This window comes from Hemibagrus wyckioides, linkage group LG05 (assembly GCF_019097595.1).
Source record: "Hemibagrus wyckioides isolate EC202008001 linkage group LG05, SWU_Hwy_1.0, whole genome shotgun sequence".
Classification (NCBI taxonomy): domain Eukaryota; kingdom Metazoa; phylum Chordata; class Actinopteri; order Siluriformes; family Bagridae; genus Hemibagrus; species Hemibagrus wyckioides.
In genome coordinates this window covers 7,110,678-7,134,608 of record NC_080714.1, presented here as the reverse complement: position 1 = coordinate 7,134,608, position 23,931 = coordinate 7,110,678, and the positions used below count along the sequence as shown (strand labels likewise).

Genomic DNA, 23,931 nt, shown 5'->3' with positions numbered 1-23,931 from the left:
ATACCCTCAACTCAACGAGTTCGGCTGGGGCACGCAGGAGGACTGGAGGAGCCAAGAAGCAGATGCAAGCCAACAAGTCCAAACTCCGAGCACCAAGAGCTTTATGCTGCCTTACACTCAGCAACCCTATCCGCATGGCCGCCCTAGCCCTTGTGGAGTGGAAATATCCTTCGGCAGCTTTGTGTGTGTGTTATTATTTTGTGATCTCCTGTCCATAGCTCTTAGGTTAAATGGCATAACATTAGCTCAAACTTTTTATTATAGTAAGCACCAGATCACATGATTAAGTGGCACAACAGATCATCAGAAGATTGTGAGTTCAGTTTCCCAAAATCCTACAGCCATCTGTGGTCAGGAATCAAGAGAGCAAAGTAGTCACACTACCCAATCATGTATGTGGAGGAAAGCAGATAACACAATCATCTGAGTGTGTTATGCTGCTCTGTGGTGCAGGATATGCAGCCGTCTGAAAATATGTGATAGTTTGTTTCACATGTCTCTGGACATGAGTTGACGAGACTAAAATTGGGAAAATATTGTAAATAAATATTAATATTTAACTTATAAATGAATGAATAAACAATCAAACATCTATTAGAATGATTTAAGTGGATGTTTTGTCCTGTGCAAACACCAGTGTCTGTAACTTTGTGGCCTTTAACCTCTGTTCTTTAAGCCCTTTGATATATTCATCTTGCTAGCCATCATTGCTAACTGTGTAGCCCTTGGTGTGTCACGACCGTTCCCCGAAGATGATTCCAATGCTACCAATCACAATCTGGTAAGCAACAAAGTCTACTGGTGATTTTATTGACTTTGTCTTCTTTTTCATGTGACCCGTACCCTGTCCCTTCACCTACTTTACCACACAGCACATACGCTGAGCTCATTAGCTTCTTGACCTGTTGACCCGGTCATTACCTGTAAAGTCCTGAGGTTGAAAGATGGAAGCTTATTAGTGGTTTTAATGCAGTTTACCTTCTACAAATCAGATGTGACTAAATGTGATAAACTAAACGGCTTATTTAATTGCTATACTTAACTGATTCACTCAATATTTCTAATACAGCCCTTTCTAATCCTTAATTTTTTAAAATTTTTCTCAGGAAAAAGTGGAATACATCTTTCTGGTTATTTTCACCATTGAAACCTTTACGAAGATCCTGGCCTATGGTCTGGTTATGCACCCCAGTGCCTACATCCGCAGTGGCTGGAACTTGTTGGATTTCATCATTGTTATTGTCGGGTTTGTGCAATTTCACAGATGATCTGTTTCCTATTGGTTTGCAATTCTGCTGTGTACACAAGTGGGCATTTGTGTTAGGCAACAAGAAGGTAAATACTGATGAAGGGCAAAATAGGTTATCTGTGTGTGTGTGTGTGTATGTATGTGTGTGTGTGTATGTATGTGTGTGTGTGTATGTATGTATGTGTGTGTGTGTGTGTATGCAGGCTCTTTAGCGTTGTAGCAGAGATGGGGGAACCAAAAACCGGAGATGCCCATCATGCATCTGGTAAACCAGGAGGCCTGGATGTCAAAGCTCTCAGAGCTTTCAGAGTACTCCGACCTCTACGTTTGGTCTCTGGCGTGCCCAGTAAGTATGTGTCTGTGTGTGTATGTTTTTCTAGTGGTGATTGCATTGTTCTTGTACATATTTGTATGTTTCTGTGTGAAGCTGTATTTGGTAATTATAAGGCTCTATAATAATTGCATGTGTGTAGGTTTACAGATTGTTCTGAACTCCATCATGAAGGCCATGGTGCCTCTGTTTCATATTGGGCTGCTGGTCATGTTTGTCATAATCATTTATGCCATTATTGGCCTGGAGCTTTTCATTGGCAGAATGCACAAGACATGCTACTATGTTGGGACAGGTAATAAACACATGCATATATATATATATATATATATATATATATACACACACACACACACACACATCACATGTCATTAAACTTTAAGTGAAGTATTTAAATATAGTACCCTTTATAGAAGACACGTCTTAAAATTTGTTGATACTATACTGAGATTTGAGCTCAGAGCATTGGTCTATATGTGATACTGTTCTAATGCTGACGTCCTCCTACTATCATCTGAGCTCTGCAAAATAATGCAAAACAAGTCTCAAGACAACCTGTGCTTACTGTGTGTATGAAATGTTCATCGTAGATAAAACAAATAGATTGGATACCTGTGGTTAGACTGGTGTCTCTCTATTTCTATTTATTTGTATGTATATTAATATAGTACAGAATATAGAAGTATCTATATAATCATGTGTTATAATTACTCTAATTAACTATGAAGCTTTTAATCTCTATGACATGTCTTGCTGTGCTTTCACAGACCTTTATGTGGAGGATGATCCGACACCCTGTGCATTTGCCGGTAATGGCCGTTTCTGTGTGGGTAACAATACTGAGTGCAGGGGAGGCTGGGAAGGCCCTAATGGTGGCATCACAAACTTCGACAACATCTTCTTTGCTATGCTTACTGTTTTCCAGTGCATTACTATGGAGGGATGGACTGATGTTTTGTACTGGGTATTTACCATCCATTTTATTTTGAATTTTTCTTTCTGTCTCTACACCGATCAGGCATAACAGGCATATTGTGTTGGTCCCCCTTTTGCTGCCAAAACAGCCCTGACCCGTCATGCCCTGTGTATTCGGACACCTTTCTATCAGAACCAGCATTAACTTCTTCAACAATTTGAGCAACAGTAGATCATCTGTTGGATCGGATCACATGGGCCAGCCTTCGCTACCCATGTGCATCAGTGAGCCTTGGCCGCCCATGACCCTGTCACCGGTTCACCACTGTTCCTTCCTTGGATCACTTTTGATAGATACTGACCACTGCAGAACGGGAACATCCTACAAGAGCTGCAGTTTTGGAGATGCTCTGATCCGGTCGTCTAGCCATCACAATTTGGCCCTTCAATTCAAACTCTCTCAAATTCTTACTCTTGTCCATTTTTCACATCACATCAACTTTGAGGACAAAATGTTGACTTGCTGCCTCTAATATATCCCACCCACTAACATGTGCCATGATGAGGAGATCATCAGTATTATTCCTTTCACCTGTCAGTGGTCATAATATTATGCCTGATCAGTGTACATGCTGTTTCACGCTATGAATGAGATTAGAAGTTATACTTTAAAAAAAGGTCAGATTTGTTCTTCTCTAAGGTAAATTTTTAATTTGGAAATGAACTAATTATTTGATGAAGAGTCTCAGGAGGAAAATCCCTGGAGTGTTTCATTCTGTTGCTGGAATTGTTTGTGAATGGGAAGTGTGGAAACATCCATTATGTTTATTGATAAATATCCGTTGTACCTAAAAAATCCATACTGTATCCATATACAATAGATTCATGTGCAGAATGTATACAATAGATTAGCATGTTGCAGCTTAGCATATTGCAGCTGTTTATTTTCTCTTATACCTTATAAATAGAATAGTATGGATAAGAATAAGGTACAGAACAATTGAACTGTTGTAAAATACATTTTAACCCACTTTTCTCACTCTCTTTTCTTTCATGTGCCCTCCTCCAGATGAACGATGCGATTGGTTTTGAGCTGCCCTGGATTTACTTTGTGTCTCTAGTCATTTTTGGCTCCTTCTTTGTTCTAAACCTTGTTTTGGGTGTTTTGAGCGGGTAAGAGCTTTCAACATTAAGAGTTGTCGTATGATGTTTGGTACAATAAATTGGTCTACCCAAATGCAATTTAACTGAACGAAGATATTTTAAGATATAAAGGTGTGTGTTTGTGTGCATGTGCACTCAGTGAGTTCTCTAAGGAAAGAGAGAAGGCTGTGTGTCGAGGTGAACTTCAAAAAGCTCAGGAGAAACAGCAGATGGAAGAAGACATGGTGGGTTACATGGACTGGCTCATTGAGGCGGAGGACATGGATGAAGATGGCAATAAACGTGAGGCACCAACATTACACATAAAGCATAAATTTAGAAAATACAACCAACTAAATTAATTTGACTCTCAATTATTACAAATACCTCATATTTTACTACACACTGAACAACTTCAGGTTTAAACAAATAGAGATACATCGATCAGACATAACATTACGAGCAGTGAGAGGTGATGTGAATAAATCTGATGATCTCCTCATCATGGCACCTGTTAGTGGGTGGGATATATTAGAGGCAGCAAGTCAACATTTTGTCCTCAAAGTTGATGTGTTAGAAGCAGGAAAAATGGGCAAACGTAAGGATTTGAGTGAGTTTGATAAAGGGCCAAGTTGTGATGGCTAGACGACTGGATCAGAGCATCTCCAAAACTGCAGCTCTTGTGGGGTGTTCCCGGTCTGCAGTGGTCAGTATCTATCCAAAGTGTTCCAAGGAAGGAACAATGAACTGGCGACAGGGTCATGGGCGGCCAAGGCTCACTGATGCACATGGGTAGCGAAGGCTGGCCCATATGATCCGATCCAACAGATGAGCTACTGTTGCTCAAATTGCTGAAGAAGTTAATGCTGGTTCTGATAGAAAGGTGTCAGAATACACAGTGCATGACGGGTCAGGGCTGTTTTGGCAGCAAAAGGGGGACCAACACAATATTAGGTAGGTGGTCATAATGTTATGCCTGGTCGGTGTATTTGAAAGACTAAACAGATACTGATACAGTAGTTGTTTTTATGTTGTCCCCCTAATTAACACCCACATGCACACACACACACACACACACACACACACAGACATAAATTATGCCTAGCTTTATTTTCTTTCGATGTTAGGTGCTGTGGTGGCAAAGAAAAAGATGATGAAGAAATACGGCTGGTATAAACACAGTGAAGATGGAGGTATTATGAAAGCTTTTCATTTTCTAAAAATATTCCACATGACTAGTTTGAATGGGTACATTGGTTAAAATCTTTTTTACAGAATCAGATTCAGACTCAGAGTTCGAGGCTTTCCTAGATGATGATAATGGCTGCTGTGCCTCTATACAGTACTGTTTATTTTATATTGTTCACATTGTTTAAATGTTCCTATTACTGATCAACTACAGTACGTCTGATCAAATCTGTTCTTTTTCTTAAAAATCAGGGCCAAACTGCTGACAATAAGCTTCTGGTAAGTCAAACAAAAATCAGTTCACCTCTTTTATTTACAAAAAAATAAAATAAAATAAATAAATAAAATCTCAGTAAGGTCTAAATATGATGACTAAAGACTGTGGAGAATAGTATACTGTATCAACACTTGACTGTAAAGTATTTTAAAATCTAAATTTAAAACTTATATTTGTTTATTTTCTGTCTACAGTAAAGAGCCAAATTAATAACAAAGCACACTACATACTGACATTTTGAGCTATTCTTCATCCAACAGAACCCTCTTTCCACTTTTACTGACCATTTGTATCTCCTCTGTGCAGTGAGCAGCTCTACCATTTGAATCTGGTTCTAAGGAAGAACTGCCGTGTGGCCGTGAAGTCCACTAACTTCTACTGGTTGGTGTTGCTGCTGGTCTTTCTCAACACAACAGCGAGTGCCTCCGAGCATTATGGACAGCCCCAGTGGCTCACTGATATACAAGGTGACATACAAGATATACAGATATACAGTACAAGATATAGTATTTACACACACACACACACACCTACTGTTAAAATTCTCTAAAAAATACACTGATCAAGCATAACATTATGACCACCTGCCTAATATTGTGTTGGTCCCCCTTTTGCTGCCAAAACAGCCCTGACCTGTCGAGTCATGGACTCCACTAGATCCCTGAAGGTGTTAGCAGCAGATCCTTTCAGTCCTCTAAGTTGTGAGGTGACATGTTTGTCCAGCACATCCCACAGATGCTCGATTGGATTGAGATCTGGGGAATTTGGAAAGGTCATTGTTGTGCTTATCAAACCATTTCTGAACCATTTTTTACTTTGTGGCATGGTGCATTATCCTGCTAAATGAGGCCACAGCAATCAGGGAATACTGTTTCCATGAAAGTGTGTACATGGTCTGCAGCAATGCTTAGGTAGGTGGTATGTGTCAACGCAACATCCACGTGGATGGAACCCAAGATTTCCCAGCAGAACATTGCCCAAAGCATGACACTGCCTCTGCTCGCTTGCCTTCTTCCGGACACACATGTGATGTAAAAGAAAACGTGATTCATCAGACCAGGCCACCTTCTTCCATTGCTCCATGCCCATTGTTGGCACATTCAGCGGTGCACAGGGGTCAGCATGGGCACCCTGACTGGTCTGCATTGTGTATTCTGACTGTAGGCTGCCTAATATATCCCACCCACTAACAGGTGCCATGATGAAGAGATAATCAGTATTATTCACGGCACCTGTCAGTGGTCATAATGTTATGGCCGATCTGTGTATGTTACTGTTTTCTTGGCTTGCACAGTTTAACACATTACCACACACACACACCCCGTGGATTTAAATTGATGGCAGAGTCAATTACTTTTATTAGGCTAGATTATTTGAGGCTGTTTTATTTCGAACTGGTTGCTTTTGCTTTCTATCTCAGAACGAGCCAACAAGATCCTGCTGGCCCTGTTCACCCTGGAGATGCTAATGAAGATGTACAGCTTTGGCTTTCAGGTCTATTTTATAGCTCTCTTTAATCGGTTTGACTGCTTTGTGGTGTGTGGTGGGATACTCGAGACTGTACTTGTGGAATTGGATGTGATCCCACGTATTGGTATATCTGTGCTGCGCTGTGTCCGTCTCCTCCGCATCTTCAAAGTTACTCGGTGAGTCAGTGGTCTTTTATTTATAACAAATGTTCTATCTGCTCAGAACGTGTGAAGGGTTTAAAGGCTTAGCATTTCAGTGCATTTCATTGTTAATTGAATACAAGGCACTGTGTGTGTATTGCTTTGACTGAATAGTGTAGTTTGTGTGTAGGGTTCTTTATTGTTCATCATATTTCTCTTTCTCTCTCAGTCACTGGGCTGCTCTCTCAGATCTGGTCACCTCTCTGCTGAACTCCATGAAAGCCATTTGTTCCCTGCTGCTGCTACTCTTCCTCTTCCTCATCATCTTTGCCCTTCTAGGCATGCAGCTGTTTGGTGGAAAGTTCAATTTTGATGAAACCCAGATGAAGAGAAGCACATTCGACACCTTTCCTTCTGCTTTGCTGACTTGTTTTCAGGTAACCACCTCTGTTGCTAGGTACAGCAAGCAGAACAGATAAAGATTTCTACTTTAACCAACATTTCTATCCACAGTAATATCATTGGTTCTGCTGTGTGTCTTTTACAAGCTCCATTTCTTTTCACTTACATGCTTGAATGAAGAAATCCATAAAAATTATTTTATATCAGACAATCCCATATTCTATAATCGAATGATTGTGCTGACATCAAACAGAGATTCAGCTGTATGTGTGATGACACGTTTTCTATGAAAACTTCAACTGCAAGAGCAAATCCAGTAACTGGTACATACTAATATTCATACTAATACAAAATATGCTATTTCTTCACTCTGCTATGTCAGTGGGTTGTATTCTAACTTAATTAGGTCAGAAGCAGTGTGGAATGGACACAAGATTACATATACTGCTCACACATGTTGCCTATGTGTTGTATGCACTGATCAGACATAACATTATGACCACCTGCCTAATATCGTGTTGGTCCCCCTTTTGCTGCCAAAACAGCCCTGACCCATCGTCACTAGATTCCTGAAGGTGTGCTGTGGTATCTGGCACCAAGATATTAGCAGCAGATCCTTTAAGTCCTGTAAGTTGGGGGCAATTACAGGTCTTAAAGCATACTTAAAGGACTTACAGGACATTGATAGATACTGACCACTGCAGACCGGGAACACCCCACAAGAGCTGCAGTTTTGGAGATGCTCTGATCCAGTCGTCTAGCCATCACAATTTGGCCCTTGTCAAACTCGCTCAAATCCGTACGCTTGCCCATTTTTCCTGCTTCTAACACATCAACTTTGAGGACAAGATGTTCACTTGCTGCCTAATATATCCCACCCACTAACAGGTGCGATGATGAGGAGATAAACAGCATTATTCACTTCACCTGTCAGGGGTCATAATGTTATGCCTGATTGGTATATATTCATATGATTTTTAAACAGTAATTATCTCTGACAATAAGGCAGATTTAGTGTAATAACTGTCTAAATAAATGTCTCACTGCAGATTCTTACTGGAGAGGACTGGAACTCAGTTATGTATGATGGTATCATGGCATACGGAGGACCCATTTTCCCAAACATGATCGTTTGTATCTACTTCGTCATTCTTTTTGTCTGTGGTAACTGTATCCTTTTACCTGTCTTCTCTATTCAGTTCCGTAACACATAACAATCTTCCTCTCTTATTAAGCCACTGTTATTAAAAATGTATTTTTTAAATGCCATTTAGTTTATTCATTTTCTTTGGACTTATTATGTATTAAAGGTTATTCCATAAAATGTACATTTCATAAAATAGCTGCAAAAATAATCAGTAATTACATTTGTATTCGGACCCTTAACATCCACTTGTGCTCAGACATCCTGCTGAACGTCTTCTTGGCTATTGCTGTAGATAACTTAGCCGGGAATGGCAAAAAGAAAAAAGAGTAATTCCCTTATCAAATCTAGAATAAATCAGTGTATAAATTTCTCTTCAGGCCACTTGAGGGTCTGCATTCTTTATTTAGCATTTGAACTTTAACATGTTCATGTCTTTTAAAGAGAAAAACCAGAGGAGGAAGAGTGGGAAGATGATGAAGACAGGGAAGATGATGAAACTGGAGTAATGCTTCTCGTTTTTTGCTAACTCTTACTCTAATTCTTCTTACTCTTTCCTTGTCTTTTCAGCCCTTCTTCTTCTCTTATTGTATTTTTAACTTTGCTTGTATGTTTCCCCCCCCCCAGAATGACACGGATGACTGGGAGGAGAGTGAAGAGCTGAGAGCAATCGAAGGTCTTGAGGGTAAATAATTTATCCTTGAGTCACATAAAACAATCATAATGTTTATAAATATTGTAAAATAATACATCTATCCAAAACATTTTATATAGTGAATATACTCTAAGTTAATGATGCATTTTTGTGATTTTATTTTTTTATTAGCACTAAAATATGGTATATTGTAGTAAGGGACTTAAAACATTTTAAGATTTACTTTGTGTTCTTAAGGTGCTGTGCCAATGAAAGTGGAAAGTTTTCAACCCAAAGAAAAAATTGTCCCCATTCCTGATGGGAGCTCCTTCTTCATTCTAGGCAAGAAAAACTGGTGGGTAATCTAAGCTTAATATACAGTAAATATGCAGTATTTAATATAGCAAATAATAAGTATTCTGTGTCTGCTATAGAGAGCCTCTGTGGAGTCCTTTTATGCACTTAAGGCCATAAAATATCTCAGTTTCTATTACATTATTTCTAATTAGTTTCTATTATTATTTTAAAATAAAGTTGAAATAAATAAAAGATGATTATTCTATCGGTCAAAACATTTTTATCACATTCTATTCCCAATTCTCTGTCTGTCCAGCCTCCGAGTCGCTTGTCACAACCTCATTTACAATCCTTACTTTACCAACTTCATCCTTCTCTTCATCATCCTGAGTAGTTTCTCTCTGGCTGCTGAGGACCCAATCAAAACTCATTCAGTCAGAAACATTGTAAGTTCGCTTGTTTGTACAGCATTTGTTGCTACACTATATTTCCAAAAGTTTTGGGACACCCCTCCAAATCATTGAATTCAGGTGTTGTTTTTCAGGGGTTGGGCTTGGCCTCTTAATTCCAGTGAAAGGAACTCTTAATGCTTCAGCATTCCAAGACATTTTGGACAATTTCATGCTTCCAACTTTGTGGGAACAGTTTGGGGATGACCCCTTTCTGTTCCAACATGACTGCGCACAAAGCAAGGTCCATAAAGACATGGATGAGTGAATTTGGTTTGGAGTAACTTGACTGGACTGCACAGAGTCCTGACCTCAACCTGATAGAACACATTTGGGATGAATTAGAGCGGAGACTGTGAGCCAGGTCTTCTCGTCCAACATCAGTGCCTGTCAGGCCAGTGAAGGTCCTCAACACCAAACTCATCCATGTCTTTATGGACCTTGCTTTGTGCACTGGTGCGCAGTCATGTTGGAACAGGAAGCGGCCATCCCCAAACAGTTCCCACAAAGTGAGCGCATGAAATTGTCCAAAATGTCTTGGTATGCTGAAGCCCCTGAAAAACAACACCTGAATTAAATGATTTGGTGGGGTGTCCCAAAACTTTTGGCAATGTAGTGTATTTCAGATGATGAAAATCTTAATCAATTATTGTTTACAACTCACATTATGGTCCAGTTTTTCTCATTGTGCTTAGATCTTAGAGTCTTCCAGGAAAAAGCTAATAAAAACATTTTACTACACTTCCCTTTACCCCTAGATGCTTGGCTATGCAGATTATGTCTTCACCACGGTCTTCACCATTGAGATTATACTAAAGGTAAACCTACTCGCCAATCGGTGTCCATTATTTTGTATGAGCCTGAATTGCTATGTCAATGTCAGTCTCATCAGACAGCTGTGAAAACGGTCAGCTCAGCATTATCAGTGTATTAATGGTCATTTTTGTTTTGCACATAGATGACAGTGTATGGTGCTTTCCTTCATCAAGGCTCCTTCTGCAGAAATGCTTTCAATCTCTTAGATCTGCTGGTTGTCAGCGTGTCTCTTACATCGTTCTTTCTGCAGTAAGTGCGATGCATTGATCCTCCACCTATACACTGCTCTGCTTCTCTACTACTGCCGATTGGATTCAATTAGAATAAACAGCTCTTCATTCAATCACTCATATTATCAATGAATACATCTATTAATCCATTTATCATCCATTATCCGTTTCCATTCAGCTCTTCATTCTGACTTCTCTTTATACCTTTTTTTTACTTCAGTTCAAGCGCCATCTCTGTGGTAAAGATTTTGAGAGTACTGCGAGTGCTCCGACCTCTCAGAGCCATCAACCGAGCAAAGGGACTCAAGGTATGCCTACAGTTGACTGACCACATTCTGGTGGTCCTGCGTATTCGTTAACCTTCTCTGATCTACAGCAGCATCCAAATTCTATTAAACATCTAGACATTTCACTATGTATATGCTTATTATGGTAAAGTACAAGTGATTTTCTAGTGTGCTCTCTGACCGCCCATTTGTGTCTCCAGAGTGTGATCCAGTGTGTCTTTGTGGCCATCCGCACCATTGGCAACATCCTCATTGTCACTACACTCCTGCAGTTCATGTTTGCGTGCATTGGAGTGCAGCTCTTCAAGGTAACATTCCTTATGCTAAAGAACTCTTTCGCTAAGCCTTTAATGCACTTCTGGGTCTCATGGTGGTTGTTTCCGCTTTCAGGGACGTTTTTATAGATGCACAGATGAGGCCAAACACACACCAGAGGAATGCAAGTACGTGTGTGTTCTTTTCAGCTCACAAAATTGAGGGCGCCTCAGGAGTCTGTTTATTAATGAAAATTTGTGTGTTTTATCCAGGGGCACCTTTGTGGTGTATAAGGATGGTGATATGAATCATCCAATGGTGAAGGAGAGGTTTTGGGTGAACAGTGATTTTAACTTTGATAACGTGCTGATGGGCATGTTGACGCTTTTCACTGTCTCTACGTTTGAGGGCTGGCCACAGTGAGTTCATATAGCATTTATTAATAATATATCTTCTAACCATTTGAAGCATCATTTCTGGCAATAACAAAAAAAGAAAGGAGACAATAACATTTAAGACGGTTAAATATTTAATATTGAAATATATTGTGTATATATATTATAAATATATTTATTTTTGCCATATACAAATTAATAATGCCTTTCACATATGAGAATAAATATAGGTAAATATTTTGATAATATTATATATATCTTACAGTCGCATAATTGAATACTGCAATGCATTGTAATTGCATATGATTATATTATTTTAATAATCTCACATACAAGGCTTTGACAAATCTAGGGCTTTAAGCAACTGGAAAAGGGTAGACAAAAATATAAAGCACATGCATTATTTGCTTATACACAATACAGCCAAAGATTTGTGGACACCTGACTATCACACTCATATGTGCTTTTGTGATATTACTAATTGAATGTAATCAATTCCAGGGTTTTATATAAAGCCATTGATGCTAACGCTGAGAACAGAGGCCCCATCTACAACTGCCGTGTGGAGATCTCAATCTTTTTTGTCATCTACATCATCATCATTGCCTTCTTCATGATGAACATCTTCGTGGGCTTCGTCATCATCACGTTCCGTGAGCAAGGGGAGGTCGAGTTCAAAAACTGCGAGTTGAACAAAAATCAAGTCAGTATGAAAAGAAAAAATAATATCAGGTCTTTAATATAAAATCATTTTTAAATGCAGGTTTTTAATTAGGATGTACACCGATCAAGCAAAACATTATGAGCACTAAGAGGTGAAGTGAATACTGTATCACGGATTATCTATTTGAGTGAGTTTGACAGAGGGCCAAATTGTGATGGCTAGACCACTGGATCAGAGCATCTCCAAAACTGCAGCTCTTGTGGGGTGTTCCCGGTCTGTAGCGGTCAGTATCTATCAAAAGTGGTCCCAGTGGTGAACCGGTGACAGGGTCATGGGTGGCCAAGGCTCATTGATACATATGGGGAGCGAAGGCTGGCCCGTGTGATCCGATCCAACAGACGAGCTACTGTTGCTCAAATTGCTGAAGAAGTTAATGCTGGTTCTGATAGAAAGGTGTCAGAATACACAGTGCATGACGGGTCAGGGTTGTTTTGGCAGGAAAAGAGGGACCAACACAATATTAGGCAGGTGGTCATAATGTTATGCCATATGTCATGTATGTTCTCTGTGTTACTCTCTTCAGAGGCAGTGTGTATATTATGCTCTGAAAGCCCAACCCATAAAGATCTACATTCCTAAAAACCCATCGCAGTTAAAGTTCTGGCGGATCATCAACTCTTCTCAGTTTGAATATATCATGTTTGTTCTCATTCTCCTCAATACACTTACACTAGCTGTACAGGTGTGTATCACACAAAGTATTTCATCCACAGCATTATTTCTTTTCTTAGTATCTCATTCTTCTCAGGTTTACTGTACAGATTTGTCTATAGATGGTCCAACATATACACCAAATACACATTTTTAATAGTTTTTGCTCTGTTTCTTCTCTCAAGACTCTGAAGGTCTAGTTACAATTCCATACAAACCCTTTTCATTTTTTTTTGCCGTCAGCATTACGAGCAGTCGAAGCTCTTTAACTTTGTCATGGACATCCTGAATATGATCTTCACCACTCTTTTCACCATTGAGATGATCATCAAACTGCTCGCTCTACGACCATACGTAAGACACATCTTATACTTTTGCACACCGATTTTAATGGCGTCCCAATTATTTTGAATGCAGTGTCTGAATACTTATAAATATCTCACGCTTTCTCTCCATAGCACTATTTTATAGATGCTTGGAATTCTTTTGACGCCCTGATAGTGGTGGGAAGCTTGGTCGACATCATGATTGCAGAGTTTAGTGTGAGTATTTCAGTGAAAATAGCTTAGAAATCATTCATATCACAGCATTCCTTTACCTTTTTACTACACACACAATGTATTCACAATGTATATTCTCTTGGGTTTCTCTTTTATTTTATACTTTACTACTATCTTTCTTTTTTCATTATATTTCTGGAACCTTCTTGTGCTCTCTCAGGGTGGTGGAGGCCATGGAGAGGTATGTCAAGTGACTAATTTCTGAGTAAAATGTAAAACTGTAAAATAGCAAAAAATCATGTCCTACTTATACCTTAACCTGTGTTATTGTTTAAATCATAAGGAAAGTAGTATTAAAGACATTAAAATAATTAAAATACTGTATAACATCATCGAAGGAGGTTGTAATATGTTATAAGATAATAATATATATTATATAATATACACCGATCAGGAATAACATTATGACCACCTGCCTAATATTGTGTTGGTCCCCATTTTTGCTGCCAAAATAGCCCTGACCTGTCAAGGCATGGACTCCACTAGATTTCTGAAGGTGTGCTGTGGTATCTGGCACCGAGTTGTTAGCAGCAGATCCTTTAAGTTCTGTAAGTTGCGAGGTGGGACCTCCATGGGCTCCACCACACAAATTACAGAACTTAAAGGATGCTATCAGGACATTAAGGACATAAAGGACTTAAAGGATACTTTTGATAGATTCTGACCACTGGAGCTCAGGAAAATCCCACAAGAGCTGCAGTTTTGGAGATGCTCTGATCCAGTCGTCTAGCCATCACAATTCAGCCCTTGTCAAACTCGCTCAAATCCTTACGCTTGACCATTTTTCCTGCTTCTAACACATCAACTTTGAGGACAAAATGTTCACTTGCTGCCTAATATATCCCACCCACTAACAGGTGCCATGATGAGGAGATAATCAGTGTTATTCACTTCACCTGTCAGGGGTCATAATGTTATGCCTGATCGGTGTATATAACACATAGATAACAACAAACAAATAACGTACAAGTTTGTATTTTAAGTGACTTATTTGTGACAACTCTATCTTTTACAGGGGAAAGGGGATGGGGAAAATTCCAAAGTGTCCATCACTTTCTTTCGGCTGTTCCGTGTCATGCGATTGGTCAAGCTGCTGAGCAAAGGGGAGGGCATTCGTACACTCCTCTGGACTTTTGTGAAATCCTTACAGGTTTGTCCTAAATGTAAATGTTCACATGATTCTAAGTACAGATATGACTTAAAAATGCCCTCCACCACTTCCAGAAGCTTTAAAAATGCAAATTGTTAATGCTACTAGGAGGTTATCAGTAAGTGCAGTGACTCACTTTGTTAATAATATTATTTCCTCGTCTCTTTTTTAACATTTATTCTCTTTCCTCAGGCTTTGCCATATGTCGGTCTGCTCATCGCTATGATCTTTTTTATTTATGGTGTAATTGGGATGCAGGTAGACTAATCTCTTTTCCTTCATGCATTCTGCTTATAGATCACTTGATGTGTTTTCATACTTTGATCATTTCTCCCTATCTGCCTTGTTGACAGACGTTTGGGAAGATTGCTATAGATGACGACACAGAGCTCAATCGTAACAACAACTTCCAGACCTTTTTCATGGCAGTGCTCCTGCTCTTCAGGTATGAACACCATGCAGCATGCGGCATAAAAAAGTAAAGACACTTTCTGGAATTGGCAAAAAAAAATGTTGGACTGTAGTGACTAACAAACTGGCTGTTCTTTATACTTTAGATGTGCAACAGGAGAGCAATGGCAGGAGATAATGCTGGCTGCATTGCCAGGCCGACGGTGTGACCCTGAGTCGGATTATGAGCCAGGGGAGGAGTACAGCTGTGGCAGCAATCTGTCCTACCTGTATTTCATCAGCTTCTTTGCTCTCTGTGCTTTCCTGGTAAGAAAGAAAGAAAGAAAGAGTATATGGAGATACAGGCAGAGAGCAAAAGAGCAAGAAAAGTGAGAGGACCTAAAGTTCACGATAAATAGTTCTTGTTTCTTTACTGTTTCAGATCATTAACTTGTTCATTGCTGTCATCATGGACAACTTTGAGTATCTGACCAGGGACTGGACCGTGCTGGGAACTCACCATCTGGATGAATTTAAGAGAGTTTGGTCAGATTATGATCCGGAAGCCACGTAAGAGAAACCTTTTATCTGAGTCTATGTTAAAATCTTGGGGTGAAAGATAAAAATGTTGTGGACTGAAACAGAGTACTATCCTTTGCCACAGGGGAAGAATCAAGCACTTAGAGGTTGTGACCATGTTGCGCAGAATTCAGCCTCCTCTTGGTTTTGGCAAGCTCTGTCCTCATCGGGTAGCCTGTAGGGTAAGCTATATTACATATACACAGTATAAAATATATGTATAGTATGTTAGAGATGCTATATTTTGATTGCAAACAACAGAGACAAAGCACAAAGACAGATTGCAAAGTACAGAGACAGTCTACTGTCACAAATTTCTTATGATAAGCATTGCTGAAGAAACCTGGATGTACGCTAACATTCTTGTTTGTCTCAGAGACTAAGCAAGCAGCTGACACACTCAGTCAGTCAACAGTATTTAACTCCCAGTGGAACACACATGGTGCTCCACTTAACTCAGCAATCCAATTAGTCTCTCTCTCTCTCTCTCTCTCTCTCTCACTCACTCCATTTGTTAATTCCTGCAGAGGCTGGTCACTATGAACGTGCCCCTTCATCCTGATGGTACTGTGTCCTTCAACGCGACCCTGTTTGCTCTCGTCAGATCCTCACTCAAGATTAAAACTGAAGGTCTGCATGCGTAGCACAAATGATAATTATTAATCTATACTCCTACAAAACCTCCTTTAAGACACAACCTGCTTTACCCATGAGTAAAAACACAGCACAGCGACATTAACATACAGATTGTTGGCACAACACAAATGAAACACAAACACAGAAGGACGAAATCGATGCAGAATATCTTTGCTATTAATAATTTAACATGCTTAATTGAATCCTAGAATTGTTTTAATCATCGCTAATCCCCAGGGCCAATTGACAAGGAGAATGAAGAATTGAGAGCCATTATTAAAAAGATCTGGAAGCGTACCAAGCCTAAGCTCCTTGATGAGGTTATACCACCCCCTGCAGGTACTGATCTACATTATACACAAGATGGCTGCACCTTCACCACATTTCAAAGAATGTAGTGGTTTAAAGGAATGCATATCAAGTTGCATATCATCTTAACCTATGTTTCTCTAGGAGAGGAGGTGACTGCGGGAAAGTTCTATGCAAGTTTCCTTATTCAGGATTACTTCAAGAAGTACCGAAAGAGGAAGGAAAAAGAGAAAAAGAAGAAGGGCAAGGATAAGTCAGCTTCCCTTCAGGTGCACAGTTTATGTGTATTGAGTCTTATACAGTATGTTTGTTGTTGGAAGGTGAGTTGACTAATTTGATAGATTTCCTGACATCCTAGTGGTGGTTATTATGGCTAGCACTGAATGTCTTGCTATAAGTGCACTATGCTTCTCGTCCTTACAACTTGAGACTGAATTTCAGTCTCTAAATATCACAGTATCGCTGGTTGCTTAGGGTGACTTCATGTAGGATTTCAAGCTACATGTACCAGTAAATGTCAGGCTCCTTCTCCACACTGTTGTTCTCTCAGGCGGGGCTGAGAACCCTGCAGGATTTGGCACCAGAGATGAGGCTGGCTATGGAAATGGAGGAAGGCCAGGAGGAGGTGTTCGAAGGTGACATGATAGAAGAGGAGGAGTTCTTCAGGGTAAGTTGCAATGAATCATTTTATAGCACATCTTATGTTCTTAGCAACTGATCTGTTTTAATTTAAAAGCAATACTAACACATTCTTTTGTGAAGCCCAAAGTTTATCTACATGTCTCAAGATCCTGATAGCAGGTGCATGTGCACAGTTGGGAGTGTAGGCAACAGATGGGAATGAGACAGGGACTCAAATTATATTCAAACCATTTTGATATGAAAGAAATAAACTTTACTGTTTACTGTTTTTTGTAAATATAAAGCAACAAGAATAAAAAAAACAAATAAATTTTTCTCAATACAATGATCAGGCATAACATTATGACCACTGCCAGGTGACGTGAATTATACTGATGATCTCCTCATAATGGCACCTGTTAGTGGGTGGGATACATTAGGCAGCAAGTCAACATTTTGTCCTCAAAGTTGATGTGATGTGAAAAATGGACAAGAGTAAGAATTTGAGAGAGTTTGAATTGAAGGGCAAAATTGTGATGGCTAGACGACTGGATCAGAGCATCTCCAAAACTGCAGCTCTTGTAGGATGTTCCCGTTCTGCAGTGGTCAGTATCTATCAAAAGTGATCCAAGGAAGGAACAGTGGTGAACCGGTGACAGGGTCATGGGTGGCCAAGGCTCATTGATGCACATGGGAAGCGAAGGCTGGCCCGTGTGATCCGATCCAACAGACGAGCTACTGTTGCTCAAATTGTTGAAGAAGTTAATGCTGGTTCTGATAGAAAGGTGTCAGAATACACAGTGCAGTTTGCCAACAAAAGGGGGACCAACATAACATTAGGCAGGTGGTCATAATGTTATGCCTGATTGCTGTACTTTTTTATTAAATAATTCCATTTGAACACAAAAAGACTCGATTTCAGACAAGCTATTGGACAGCATGTTTCACAATGTCTGCTCCAAACACTGTATAATTCAGACCCCTTTCATATCATCATGAAAAGAGTCTTTCTTCTTCCACTGCTACAGAGTGACAGTGCCTTCAGTGATGCTCATCTGACTCCTGCCATGTCCACCCCTGTGGGCACTCCATTGCCCCTGCAGTTTGAAGAGGTTAGCGTGTGCATCGAGCCCCTTCCTGATGATTCGCTGAGGCTAGAGGAGGCACTGGAGGACTCTCGACCGACTTCGGCATTCTCTGACAATGAGGTGGTGCTTGAGCAGCCTCACAGGCTGACTCCTCTGCCCAGAAGGTGGGCCACCAGTCACTCCAAACTCAGCTCATTGAGGGCTCTAAATTCCAGCTCAAGGCAAGCACAGTATGGACTGAAAATCTGCAATGCAGTTGCATTCGGATTAGAGACTAGTGTCCTACTACTAAGCTTCATTTGCTGGCAATTAAAGAAAATGACCCAAAATTGTAATGTCGATAATAATTAGCAGTGACATGAAATTTTGGGTGATGGATTTCTTTAAAACTGTGATTTTGCCTGAGAGCTATAATGATGTATAACAATCTTAGCATACAAAATCTATATTTTTTATTTGTATTTCATTTACAACAAAAGGATCAAATACTTTCTGTCTCTCAGTGGCACCATCACATGTTAGCTTTATGATATTTTAAAGCAAAACCTGCTACTTTAATGCACAAAAATTATGTTTTATGTTACATTCATAAAATCACTATATTTGTGCAAGATGCCAGACAGCTAAAATTTATAAATATCCTATGATATAGACACAAAATAACTTAAGATTAACACTATTTTAGTATGCACCATTTAGTATGCAATAAGGTGCACATATATCACTGCTTTGCTTTGCTTTTGGCACAAGGAAATGAGCACACTGCTAGTTCTGATTACTCCACTACTTTCAAAGGAAACCCCGCTGATGGACTAGGGAATGGATATACAGGATTTTCCCCGTGTAGCTACATTTTGCTATTATAATAATAATATACAAATGATCCGTTGTACATCAGTAATACTGAAGGATAATAATGTTGGGCTAGGAAGAATTGCAAAGGTAGCACAGAAAACAGGACCTGAGGCTTTAGGAGGTATATATTTTGGCTTCACTGCTTTGTAAATTATCCCCTATATCTAGCTACCAGCTACATAAACATCTCAAATGCCTTAATTAGTCATGTCTTGCTGAGAAAAGTTATTAGTAAAATCTCCTCTTGTTTTTGAAAGTAATTAGATCCCATTAATGAGACATTAAATATTCCACGTCTTAGAAATACATGATGGAATTACCTCCACTTAAAAAATGCAGCTAAAGGGGATAATCCATTTTCCTAAGTAATATTTTAGCTCTCTATTACATCTTAAGTGTCCATCTAATATCTATTTTTTAGGCCACCCCGCACTCAGTTACCACCCCCTCCAGATGAAAGGATGCGGAGCGCAGGAGGTGAGGGAGAAGGTGCAGGGACAGGAGCAGGAGGAGGAGTAACAAGTGCCATAGAGCAGAGTCAAGTTGGCAAGGAAGACACTCAGACCACGGAGTCACATGACAGGTAGGGAGAGAGACTGATCAATAAACTTTTATAAAAGGGGTAGAAATAAAGAAAAAGGACGGCATAAATATACTGAGAGGGTTTTGAGAGGGTTATGTATTCACCCATGATGAGCCTCCATTTGAATTTTTATTTTTAGAGCGCTGTTAAAAGCCGAAAAAGAGGTTCTTAGCGGCGTGTAATGAATGGAAACCACTCACAGGAGAGACGGAAAAATTAGGCACAGAAATAGATATTTCTCATTCGTCTCTAGGGATTCAGGCTTCTTTTTTTTCCCTTCAAATAGTTGGCCTTTTAAGAATGAATGAATAACCTCTTTATGTCATTTTTGCACAGATGTGTGACTACTGTATGTAGGCTGTGACCTTAAGGCACACTGCTTTATGGCTGATATTATAAAGGGTTGCTATGTTCTTAGCTGTGCTGAAATAGTGGGACAAGTGCTCTTACCTCAACCAGGGTGCTTCTGAACACAATTAGACACTTTGAGGGGATCTTCTAAGTGTGTTGAAGTTGTGGTTTTAAAGATGGGATATTTGTTCTATGTATTTCTCTTGTTAACAATGCTGTGCACAATCTATGTCATAAATAGACAGCAGCACCTAGAAGCCCTTCCCTCGACAGAGATGTTACCTCCTCCGATCTCCAGTGACAATAATGTAGCCGAGGCATCATTACAGCCAGGTAACGTTAACAGCGATGATTACAAAGTTGCTGCAAATGGCTGTAATGAGAATGTCTACTCTACTAGTAGCTACAATGGAAATGCTTACCCTTTGAATGGCTACAACGGCCATGTTTCACCTACAAATGGCTACAATGGAAATGTTTCACCAATAAACGGCTACAATGGAAGCGCATACCCAGTAAACGGCTACCATGGAAGTGCATACCCAGTAAATGGCTACAACGGAAATGGTTATCACAGCAACGGTTACAACAGCAACGGTTATTCAAGCAACGGTTACAGTGCCAGTGGATACAGTAGCAATGGCTACAGTGGCAACAGACAAAGCAGTAAAGCACATGCAGCTCGAAGACGCTTCCTTCCTCCCACTCCTTCAGGTGAAGAAGCTCTTTATTTGGCCATTTGATGGCTTTTCATTCTAAACACAAATTGTAAATAAACAGTCATACATGGTTGTTCCAAACTAAAATGCCCTCCGTTTTAGGACGCAAGCCGAATTTCACTATCCAGTGTTTGAGGAGACAAGACAGCATCGATGACATCCCCATCCCTGGTACTTATCACCAGAACTCACCTCCCTGCAGAGCACGAGAGCAGGTAATGTTTCAGTTTCTTTTTTCTTCATTGAATCTTTTCCATACAATGTAGCTTCTGTCTCTAGGGACACAAAAATCCAGAGCAGGGGAATCAAGGGCACATTTCTGCAGACTCATTGCTCTCTGATGCATTACTTTAAAGTGACATTTATTAATGACTTGTTGCCCAAATCTATCGCCATTCATCAGGCATAAAAGACCTGTCTTTATACAACAACAAGATGTTACTGCATATTGAATTAACAAAAATCAAAACATTTTTGGCATCCTTTCCTTTCCTAAGGGCACTATGTTTTTGAGTTAACTACATTAGTGTGTTAGATTGTGCTCCTGGTTCAACATTGAACAGTAAATCACAGCATTAATATATTATAACACATATCATTAAACCCAAACCCTTTACAGACACAAAACAATTATGACTCTCGGCGCAGCAGCATGTCCTCCGCAGCCTCGTCATCCTCGTGGGCGAACACTCAGGCACGGACGAGTCGTCTCCTCTATGCTCCCGTCATCCTGGTGGATGATGCAGGTGGAACTCAGACCATTTGGAGCGACACTAATGGCAGCACCAGCCTGCCAGCTGCAGCCCGTCCTGGGTGGCACACAACTCAGGGTGTCTCTCTGTCCCAGCGACAGCAGGCATATGCTACTCTGAGGGTGCCATCTCAGCAAGGCCCAGGCTATATGGAGAAAGGAAGCGCTGACAGCCTTGTAGAGTCGGTCAGTACAGCTGCACTTACACTCAATGTAACTGGAAGCTCATGTAGTGTTTCACCTCAGTGCAGTTAGCTTTTTGTTTACTTTCACCTAACTATAAATATATTACTGTTTTATGTTTTTTAACGTTGACATTATTTCCTTAGATCCTAATATCTGAAGGCTTGGGCGTCTACGCCAAAGACCCCAAATTTGTAGACTTCACTAAGCGAGAGATTGCTGATGCATGCAACATGACCCTGGATGAGATGGAGACTGCTGCGACCGACTTGATTAGTCGAGGTGCACCCGGGCAGCCAGTCGGTCATTTCGAGGAGGATCTGTCTGGCGAAATGAACTGTGTGATTTCATACTGAGGGTTCTCACTTTGAGAGAATGACATAGGATATTAATGGTGTATTGGATAGATAAAGGGAGAGACATACAAAGAAAGCAGTTTGGTGCATCAATGGTGGCATACTTTCTCTGTGTGATTCTTGCAGGTTCACAGTAGTGTACTGACCTCTGATTTTCCAACATATTGATGATTGCATGATTTTAAACTGAAGCCATATCAGACATCTGTATCTGGAATGGAGCTGAATTGAGATTTTAAAACAACGATTACAGGAACCTTTCTCGTTACAGATAAAACATATCTGATATACTGACCAATACCTGATCTGCTGACAATGACCTTACCAAACGCTTTGCTATTGTACCTCTTAATAATCCTAATGATCCATCAGTATTTATCTTTATTTGTCATATATTATATGTAACAAAGATTTGTGTCTATTGTATTAGGAATTAATGCCTAGGAAAGCAGTATTATCATAATGATAATTTAAACAGAAATGTCACATTCTTTCTACAGGTGTCTTCTTTTTCACAGAATGACCTATAGCTTATGGTATTAGCTCTATTATTATGCTGATACTCGAGAGTTTTATGTGTAATAAATTGTTGTACTCTTTTATACGTCTTCTTCCATTTTAAAGCACATTGTTTTTCTCTGTTTGGAAGACTTTTATTCTAACCCCTTCACTAGAAATTTCACACCCTTTAATTGTTGTTTTGTTTTCCCTCTAAGGGAACCTTTAAAAGATTAACCTTATCTCTAATAAATATTTTCTGTTGACTCTGTTGACATTCTTTTATGTCCAGTATAGGGGACATGGTGGTTATTATACATTTCCAAGCACTCTCTTATCCATACATGGTTCAGGGGCTGTAGTGAAGGCTCACATTTCCACACAATAAATTAATTCCAGGATATTTTAACTCCAAACGTGGTTGCCTATGCCAAGAGGTTCAGACATGGCTATCGATCTTTTAACAATTACAACTGATGTACTGAAGTGGAAGTGCATTCCAAAAGAAACGCTTTTGTGATTTTGGAAGGTGGTGCTGTTGTTTTGGGTGTTGATCAAAAAACAAATAACAAGCAACCAAAAAAAATTTACTTAATTAGGCTATGACTGAAATAGCACTCTGTAACCAAATATAGTATGATACACTATGTTGCCAAAAGTTTTGGGACACCCCTCCAAATCATTGAATTCAGGTGTTGTTTTTCAGGGGTTGGGCTCGGCCCCTTAGTTCCAGTGAAAGGAACTCTTAATGCTTCAGCATACCAAGACATTTTGGACAATTTCATGGTCCCAACTTTGTGGGAACAGTTTGAGGATGACCCCTTCCTGTTCCAACATGACTGCACACCAGTGCACAAGACAAGGTCCATGAAGACATGGATGAGCGAGTTAACTTCAGGAACTTGACAGGCCTGACCTCAACCCAATAGAACACCTTTGGGATGAATTAGAGCAGAGACTGCGAGCGAGGCCAAACCTGGGACGTCTGCCTTTACATGCACATGAATTTAATATGGAGTTTTAGCGACAACAGCTTAAATCTTCTGGGAACGCTTTCCATGAGGATTAGGTTGAGGTCAGGACTCTGTAAAGTTCCTCCACACCAAACTCGCTCATCCGTGTCTTTATGGACCTTGCTTTGTGCGCTGGTGTGCAGTCATGTTGGAACAGGAAGGGGTCATCCCCAAACTGTTCCCACAAAGTTGGGAGCATGAAATTGTCCAAAATGTCTTGGTATGAAGCTGAAGCATTAAGAGTTCCTTTCACTGGAGCTAAAGGGCCAAGCACAACTCCTGAAAAACAACA

General features: G+C 39.9%; 1 protein-coding gene across 1 annotated transcript; it reads left to right on the top strand.

Moving 5' to 3' along the window:
• The first annotated feature begins 667 nt into the window (after window positions 1-667).
• On the top strand, window positions 668-22,834 carry cacna1fa (calcium channel, voltage-dependent, L type, alpha 1F subunit a). The gene is made up of 46 exons (XM_058390643.1): window positions 668-781; window positions 1,107-1,246; window positions 1,453-1,595; window positions 1,723-1,875; window positions 2,348-2,544; window positions 3,565-3,668; window positions 3,799-3,941; window positions 4,766-4,831; window positions 4,914-4,980; window positions 5,079-5,105; window positions 5,410-5,570; window positions 6,524-6,749; window positions 6,943-7,150; window positions 8,165-8,285; window positions 8,519-8,588; window positions 8,704-8,764; window positions 8,887-8,944; window positions 9,152-9,248; window positions 9,507-9,636; window positions 10,398-10,457; window positions 10,598-10,704; window positions 10,906-10,993; window positions 11,173-11,280; window positions 11,363-11,415; window positions 11,500-11,646; window positions 12,124-12,325; window positions 12,870-13,028; window positions 13,241-13,351; window positions 13,456-13,539; window positions 13,718-13,738; window positions 14,573-14,707; window positions 14,900-14,965; window positions 15,061-15,152; window positions 15,265-15,424; window positions 15,540-15,667; window positions 15,762-15,858; window positions 16,204-16,306; window positions 16,550-16,651; window positions 16,766-16,890; window positions 17,172-17,288; window positions 18,271-18,494; window positions 19,607-19,768; window positions 20,361-20,833; window positions 20,941-21,053; window positions 21,458-21,775; window positions 21,919-22,834. Exons 2-46 carry the CDS (start codon window positions 1,182-1,184, stop codon window positions 22,126-22,128), a joined length of 5,862 nt encoding a protein of 1,953 aa, XP_058246626.1. The 5' UTR covers window positions 668-781; window positions 1,107-1,181; the 3' UTR covers window positions 22,129-22,834.
• The last annotated feature ends 1,097 nt before the right edge of the window (window positions 22,835-23,931 follow it).

What these genes read in the sequence shown, in the direction of transcription:
- cacna1fa (XM_058390643.1), top strand. Translation starts at nt 1,182, where the DNA reads ATGCACCCCAGTGCCTACATCCGCAGTGGCTGGAACTTGTTGGATTTC. An exon ending in ATGCTACTATGTTGGGACAG is followed by an intron (nt 1,876 to 2,347) that starts GTAATAAACACA and finishes GTGCTTTCACAG; the next exon opens with ACCTTTATGTGGAGGATGAT. An exon ending in TTGCTCTCTGTGCTTTCCTG is followed by an intron (nt 15,425 to 15,539) that starts GTAAGAAAGAAA and finishes TTACTGTTTCAG; the next exon opens with ATCATTAACTTGTTCATTGC.